An 8,235-nucleotide genomic window follows, 5' to 3' on the forward strand; every position below is an offset into this window, starting at 1 on the left:
GACAAGCATCTTTGTTATCAAATCTTTTGTCATTCCTAACTCTGTAAATGCACCAACAATGTAATGATATCATTCATTCCTTTTAGACTCTTCGTGTTTTCCCATCTTCACAAATTCATGCACCAAATCTTTAGACAAGAATATGATTGATGGGCAAAATTACACCATACGCTAATCATATGTCAAACATCTTCGCAACTATGCACAAAAACAAAAGATGAACAATCAATTCACCCCATCTCATAACGGTAACTATCTGTTAAAACCTAAGTCATAACGGGTTGGTTATAGGGTATTCGTACAAACCTAAGTCACAACGGGGTTTTATTGCAATGTATCTAAAGGCAACAAGTTTTTTCCCGATCTTGTGATGGTGGGGGATACCTACCATTGTATAAAATATAAAAAATATATATAAAAGTATGGGTATGCACTTGCATACCCTCTAAAGAAAAATACTAGTGTTTTTATTTTTTCAGTTTTTGAAAAAAAAAAGTGTAAATATAGTGAGTGTGGGCTTGAACACCGTATAGACGTATTAAAACGATATTGCCTACTCCAATACGAATCCTTAAATCCGTCAGTGAGTTAGGGCAGTAGATTTCCTCCGAATCTTCAGATTTTGGGCTTGCGCTACCCAAAACACTGATAACATTGACTATGGGGTCGCCTTTCAGTATTGCGTTTAGGTTACCCATGATTATCCTACTTTATGCGTGGGAATATAAATTTGGAAAAAATTAAATCTAAATATGGATACTAAGATTAAAAAAATTCACAAATATAAGTTATGTCTTTCCAATTAAAATGCAACAACTTTTGATACCAAAGACTTAGGGCCGGCTTTTGGGGTGGATAAAGTGGGCGACGGGCCGAGGCCCGTTTTTTTAGGGGGCCCGATTTTTTTTTTTTTTTAAGTTATATATATATAATAAAAGTTTTATACCGGCTTTTAAAGGAAAAAAAATTTTCTACGCAGTCATCTCAATCTCGAGCGGTGCTCAGTGATCACATCCTTTTTTTTGTCCCCACTTTGTTTCAAGTTACAGGTAATGCTTTCTTTTTTCATTAATTAATTTTATGGAGATAATAATTATAACCTTATCAATGTTTATTATTTATTAATTAATATAAAAGAAATGGTTTAATTTTTTATACGATTAACAACAAATATAATATTATATCAATGGTATTATGAGTATCAATTGAGCAATACAATAATATGATTTGTTGTTTATAAATCATAATTTATTAATTTTGCAGTTTTGAACGTATAAAAGTTTTATTAATGTTTTTGGTATTATTTCATTTAATTTTAATATTTGATTGTTAATTTTAGAATTTAGATTAATCACAAATTATTAAGCGGTTCAAATTTGAATTTGATTTTTAGAAATTATGCCTCCTAAAGCACCATCTGGTAGTCAAAAACGTAAAAAGAGAAAACTTGATGAAGAAATGAGAAAGTCACAAGCCGGTGCTCTAGATAAATTTATCCATAGACAACCTGTTGAAGAACACGTTGAGACTAACATTGAAGATGTTGAACAAGAAGATCATGTTGAGGCTAATATAAATGAAGAGAAGGCAGAAGAGCAAGCAAATGAAGAAGAGTATGTCGAGCCTAATGTAAATGAAGAACATGTAGAGCATAACCCAATTGATATATTTGATCCAGGAAGGTGGGAAGGATTAAATTCTGATCAGATAAAACTTTTGGTCGAGAAAGGTCCAAACAGAGATACTAGTATTGTGTATGGTCCTTATGATGCACTTGGTAGACGATTTTCCACTGCTTTATATACAAGAACTTTATCAAATATGTAGAAGTGTGATAGAGAGTGGCTCATTTATTCAAAAGAGCTAAATAGAGTATTTTGTTTTTGTTGGAAAGTGTTTAAAACAGGGGCTTTGCGAGGTGCTTTGGCTAATGAACGATATGCAGATTGGCATCATGGTTTCACTTCTCTCTGAAAACATGAAGTATCCCTAGATCATCTCACAAATATGACTAAATGGTTCGATATGCGTAAAAGATTGAAGTTGAATAAAACAATCGATCAAGTTCAATACGAGCCGTTCAAGAAAGAAAGAGATTACTGGAAACAAGTCCTTCTGAGAATTTTTGCACTAGTGAAGTATCTTGCTAAACATAATTTAGCATTTCGTGGAAGCCAAGAAAAGTTGTATCAAAAAGGTAATTATAGTTTATTTATTTTTTCTACCTCTATCAAATACTTATTTTTTAACTAATTCAACTTTATATATTTTGTATGCAAAGGTAATGGAAATTTCCTGGGTGGAATTGTAATATTGGAAGAGTTTGATCCGGTTATCAAAGAGCATATGCGGAAGATCTTAAGAGATAAACTTCATGTGCATTATCTTGGACACAACATCCAAAACGAGATAGTACTTCTGCTTGGAGAAGAAATTAAAAAAGAAATTATCAAGAAGATAAAGGAAGCAAAGTATTACTCACTCATACTTGACTGCACTCCCGATTCAAGTCACCAAGAACAGATGACTATAATAGTAAGGTATTTAAATTTCTCATCTAATTCCGTTACTATTGTCTATTGAGGAGTCTTTTCTAGGATTTTTGAATGTTAATGATACTACTGGAAAAGGACTGTTTGATATTACATTAGAAGAGTTAAAGTCTCTTGGTCTTGATATTGATGATATGCGTGGACAAGGTTATGACAATGGGGCAAACATGAAAGGAAAACACCAAGGAGTGCAAAAGAGATTTTTAGATATAAATCCTAGAGCATTCTACACTCCTTGTGGTTGTCATTCTGTTAATCTTACATTATGTGATATGGCTAACACCACTCCTAAAGGAAAAAGTTTTTTTGGACATATCCAACGTATTTACACTATCTTTTCAAATTCTACTAAGAGGTGGCAAATTTTGAAAGATAATGTCAAAGCTTGGAGTCTTAAGTCATTGTCACAAACTCGTTGGGAAAGTCGTGTTGAAAGTGTTAAGGCTATTAGAATGCAACTTATTGATGTACGGGAAGCCTTACTTGAAGTTGGAGAAAAAGGTACTGATCCTGGAATTGCAGATGAAGCAAACTCGTTAGCAGAAAAAGAACTTTGTGACTTTGAGTTTTTGGTATCAATAGTCATATGGTATCAAGTATTAAACCAGGTGAATGTTATGAGTAAGAAGTTACAATTAATGGATATGCATCTTGATACTGCAATTGAAGAAATAAACAAATTGATCGGGTATTTCAAAGATTATAGAGAAACGAGTTTTTTTAAAGCAATTGATGAAGCTAAGGAGATTGCTATTGAAATGGGTATTAATCCGGTATTTCATCAAAAGCGCGCGATCCAAAGGAAAAGGAAATTTGATGAGAGTTCAAGTAGCCAAGAAGTTTTATTTACAGGAGAAGAGAACTTTAAAGTCAATTATTTCTTATATATTGTTGATAAAGCCATTGGTTCTCTTGAAACAAGATTTGAACAATTCAAGGAATATGAGAAATTATTTGGCTTTTTATTTCCACATAACTTACGGGGAATCGATGATAAAGATCTTAAGTTGTCAGCTTACGGGCCAGGCCTCTCTTTGACCTGATAACTAGTATCTTGAAAATGCACTCAAGTTTGTAGAAAGATCGGATGTTGATGCTGATGAACTTTATATGGAGTTGAAGTCATTTGACTTTAGTCAATTTAGCAGCCCCGTTGATGTTTTGCAGCATTTGAAAGAACTTGATTATTTTCCCAATGCAAGCATTGCTTACAGAATATTGTTAACTATTCCAGTAACAGTGGCATCTGCAGAAAGGAGTTTTTCGAAACTAAAGTTACTGAAATCTTACTTAAGATCTACCATGGGTCAAGAAAGACTAAGCGGATTGGCGATGATAGCGATCGAGAATGAAATCTTAGATGATATAGACTATGAATAGTTGATCAACCAATTTGCTATGAAGAACGCTAAGAGAACTACTCGAATCCTCGGCTAGCTATTACGATATGTTAATTTAATAGTATGTTTTGCATTTTTTATAGTTTCTTGAAAAATAACTTTTGCTATGTTTATTATCGTCGTTTTTAAGGATTAGCTTATATAATATAAAACTCGTTGCGTTTAGTCTATGGGCTCTTTTTTTGACGTTCGGTCAAGACCCATAAATCTTCAGAGACGACACTGACTAGTTAAAGTGTGAACAAGATATTGAATTCCAAGAAAGTAAAAATGATTGAGAAATGATTTTATAAGAACGTTTACCGTGTAAAACAGAAACAACCAACACTTTCCATATGTGCTCGAATCTAAATGACAAAAGTGATATTAGCAGTTACAAATAGTTTACCGTGTATGACTTCGCCTCTGGTTATCAGACCGGTTTGTTTTTTGCTGGCACAATTTGTCGATGCAGATGCTTTTTCGTGGATCTTGAATCTTAATTTTCCAATGACGATCAGAAAAGTTACTCTTATGTGCTTGCCTACGATCCCACCCCAGTTGGCCCTTTTGCTTTGTCGACAAAAGACAAAACTGTTGCAATTGGGGTGGCATCGTATCGTGCACTTTCCACCAATTATAGTGCGCCACATCACTCGCAAATTCTTGTAACAATTCCACATTCCAGTTACAATCATAGTCTCTATAACACAACCATGGTTTTAAGCCGAGGTAATGGAGGACATAGAGAATATGTGGGTTTGCACCAAAAAGTTTTGCTTTTTTCTCTTTGCTTTTCTCATCATCCCCAATCCAAAAATCCTTTAGGTAATTCATGTGTTTTGGAATTCTATGCCACCATGTGAAGATTTCATTCAAGTAACCTTGATCACCCCCATTATAAGATGTAATATCATTGATGTGATCCATCAAAAGTTCAAATGTGCAATTTGATGGCTCGATGACCATGACACCCGAGTTGAAAAGTGTCCCATTGTTCCCTGTGGCGGAAATTTCAGGCATTTGAAAAAGGAAATCAATGTTCCTAAGGATGAGTAAATCAGCATCAATGAAGATAATCTTTTTGTAATCAGTTAACTGCCATAAACGAAACTTGCTATAGTTGTATTCGTTGTATGTGCCATTTTCGGCTTTGGGGTTTCTTATTCTCTGAATAGTGCGGATCTTCCATCCTGCCAGGGCAAGTCCAAGCTTGTGGTAATCGCTAATCGTGTCGTCAACAAGTATCACAAGGTCTCTAGTAGACCCAACCATTCGAATGCTTTGTGCAACCGCGATTGCCCCACAAACATACATGTCAGCCGAATGTAGGATTGTTACATATGCTTCACGTAGAACATCACCAATATAATCTTCACCTATCTTAGAAAAGTCAATTAGATATGTTCATTTCAAAAATATTCATAAACAAATGCATGTAGTTCAATTTGGTTTAAAAAACAAAAATGATTAATCTGTCTAAAAATTAACCTAAAAATCCTACTATTAATAACATGAAATTTTGACATGTGTATTTCACTTTTTATCTTTCTTCATCTTCTCTCTTGATTTTTTCATATGACATAATCTTGTAATTAGGAAGATTTTTAGGCCATTTTGTTACAAGGATTAATATGCTCATGACATAACTTAATTGTTAGGGTCTCAATCTCATTGATAATAAAAAGCATGAATCATAATTTAGTTGATAAAAGTTCAAAATATGTAATAGAATATATGAGTTAAGATTTAAAGTTAGCTAACCTTGAGGTCTAAAAGGAAGTGCAAGTTCACAAGATCCAATTGGAAGTTGTAGTTTCTCCCTCAATACCTTCAAATTTGGTTTGTACAACCAAGCATTGCCTTGTTGAACTACAAGTTCTTTACAAGGAAACAAGTTTGGGATTGGGACACAATCGGATATGAATAGCACGTACATTATGTAATCACCCTTAGCTGATGTGGCTAGATCTGCAGTTGCAAGTTGCAAGTGCAGCCGAGCCACATCTCTAGTCCAATTCCCATCGTTACTACAGGGAAGCTTGACTACGATCACATCAAGCCTTTTTATAGGCGTGTCAAGCTTGGGGAGATTTGGGCACTTTGGAACTTCATCTTCTTGTTCTTCATCAATCCATTCTGGATATAATGACTCCCATGTCACATTTTTGTCGACCGGTTCAAGATGCAGGACTATGTGGTTTGCACTATTTGGGAAAATTCGTGTTTTCCATTCAAAGATTTCCTTGTCATTGAAGTTCAAGAACCCGATCCCATGAATAAGTTCATTAACTATTGGTATCTTTGTAAAAATGGTCGAGATCTCATCCCAATCAACTTCAGAATGTGACTCGTATGTGTAATGTGGTCTTTCAATCGGGTTCCATATGCTTACACAATGCCGCCTATATATCAGAAAATTTAAGTTTGTCACATTGGTTAAACATTAGACCTCTCAATTTACCAAAACAAATTTATAATGCTACGTACCGTGAAATTACATGAGACATGTATTCATGTTGATGAATCGCTATGAGATAGTACATCAAAACAAGAGTTGCGAGTAACATGATGGGCAAAAGATGCTTGAATGATAAATGTTTGTACTTGAAGTTTTTCTCTTGTATAGAACGGTAGGGCTTATTTCTATCTTTCGATTTGCTTATCTGGAATCTTCTTTTGTGTGCATCTTCCCTGAAAAATATTAAGCATCCATTGTTAAAGAATACGATTCACTTCCAAAATGTATCTGCGAATATAACAACTTACTTCGAGTATAGTTGTCTGGCCTCCATATTTGATTTGAGAAGCAGAATGAGTCACTTCTCATCTAACTAGTGATCATTAAACCGAAAACTGACTTCTTGCATGCTACGAATCTAGCTAGAGTATGAAAACTTAAACTTAAAGATATAAAGAAAGAAAAAGGATTATTGGTTTCTATAATGAACTTATATCAGCAAAGAGGAACTTTGAAAACTATGAAAGAAGCATAGATTAATTAAGTAGAGAAAAGAAGAAAGAGACAAGTGAACAAAAAGAATAAAGTTAATCAAGTTAAATGAATGGCGATCAGGTCATGAGTGGTTAATTGAAGAGTAATATGGAAAACAAAACATAGAAAAACAAGTAATCTGCACAAATGAGGATCCTTTAATTTTCTGTAAGTATTAACCGAACGATAGAAACATTAAAACAGTGCTAACAAACACATGAACAAAATGTTCGAAAGTCAATCATAAAAGTTTCGCTTGCAATGTGGTTTTCCCTATATCTTATAGATTAATTAAGTGTTTGATACATTACCTAATCACTTTGGTCCTCACACATTATTCTCAATCAATAGGTTGCTGATTTGACTAATGCTACAAATTTTAAATGTATATGATAGAGATTGAACATCATACATATTATCTCCAAAAGACTAATTTATAAAGAATTATATAAAAAGAAATTATATGAAAGAGTACAACCATTGGAATGCTTTTTTGCAAAATTTGTGAAATAAATCATTCTTTCGTTTTGAAATCTTTTGACATTGTGTTTTTCTTTTCTTTTTTTTACAAATGGAAGATGATTCTAGCCTTTTAAACACTACATATTTTTTGGTTCAAATTCATATAAAATCACTATTAGGTATGTGTTTACACTTGGAAAGTATCAGTTGAATGTCGAGGGTATATAAGTGTTGGTTTGTCGAGACACAAGCAAGCAAAAAGCTTACATATATAATTAAATGGGTGGACTCAGGGAGGCGCCCCTGATTACGCTTTTTTTTAGTGTAAACGAGAGATAGTGTCCGCATGTTACGGCGATGAGATGGTGAGGGTGATAGGTCAAGTCATAGAGTATGATAACCAAATGCCTTAACCGTACGGACTCCGCCCTCAGGTTTAAAAATCCGTCGAAAGTATATCGAATAACATCTCTAATGTAAGAGCGTGAAATTTTAAAAACACCCATACAATTTTTATAATTTATCAATATACGATTTTTGAGATAAAAGATTTTGAATGAATTAGAAGAATAAAATGATTTATGAAGGAGAGAGAGAAAAATGAGTGGTTGAGATTTGAGGAGGGAGCGAAAAATGAATGGTTGAGATTTAAGGGTATTATAGGTATATTAGGTAGAGATACCTAAATATTTAGTGAATAAAGAAGAAGAGTAATTTAGGTAGTTCAATTACTTAATTAAGATTTGTAAAAAGAGCAAAATGTTTTATAAGATAAAAATATTAGATATTACTCCCTTTGTCCCATATTAAGTGTCCTATTTTGACATTTTAAGTCTTATTCTTTCGA

The 8,235-nt window shown here is 33.5% G+C and overlaps 3 protein-coding genes across 3 annotated transcripts; 2 read left to right on the plus strand and 1 right to left on the minus strand.

Annotated features, from left to right (window-relative positions):
* Window positions 1-1,398: 1,398 nt before the first annotated feature.
* Window positions 1,399-1,827, plus strand: LOC122587697. Its single transcript, XM_043759862.1, has one exon. The coding sequence runs from the start codon at window positions 1,399-1,401 to the stop codon at window positions 1,825-1,827; it is 429 nt and encodes a 142-aa protein (XP_043615797.1).
* A 180-nt stretch (window positions 1,828-2,007) lies between these two features.
* LOC122587698 (zinc finger MYM-type protein 1-like) lies at window positions 2,008-3,595 on the plus strand. The gene is made up of 3 exons (XM_043759863.1): window positions 2,008-2,197; window positions 2,282-2,509; window positions 2,598-3,595. The coding sequence occupies exons 1-3, from the start codon at window positions 2,008-2,010 to the stop codon at window positions 3,593-3,595; spliced, it is 1,416 nt and encodes a 471-aa protein (XP_043615798.1).
* A 631-nt stretch (window positions 3,596-4,226) lies between these two features.
* On the minus strand, window positions 4,227-6,507 carry LOC122589967 (UDP-glucuronate:xylan alpha-glucuronosyltransferase 1-like). Its single transcript, XM_043762295.1, has 3 exons — window positions 6,422-6,507; window positions 5,696-6,336; window positions 4,227-5,310 (listed from the first exon to the last, which is right to left on the minus strand). Exons 1-3 carry the CDS (start codon window positions 6,499-6,501, stop codon window positions 4,337-4,339), a joined length of 1,695 nt encoding a protein of 564 aa, XP_043618230.1. The 5' UTR covers window positions 6,502-6,507; the 3' UTR covers window positions 4,227-4,336.
* Between the last annotated feature and the right edge of the window lie 1,728 nt (window positions 6,508-8,235).

The sequence above is a fragment of the Erigeron canadensis genome, chromosome 2 (assembly GCF_010389155.1).
Source record: "Erigeron canadensis isolate Cc75 chromosome 2, C_canadensis_v1, whole genome shotgun sequence".
In the NCBI taxonomy this organism is placed as follows: domain Eukaryota; kingdom Viridiplantae; phylum Streptophyta; class Magnoliopsida; order Asterales; family Asteraceae; genus Erigeron; species Erigeron canadensis.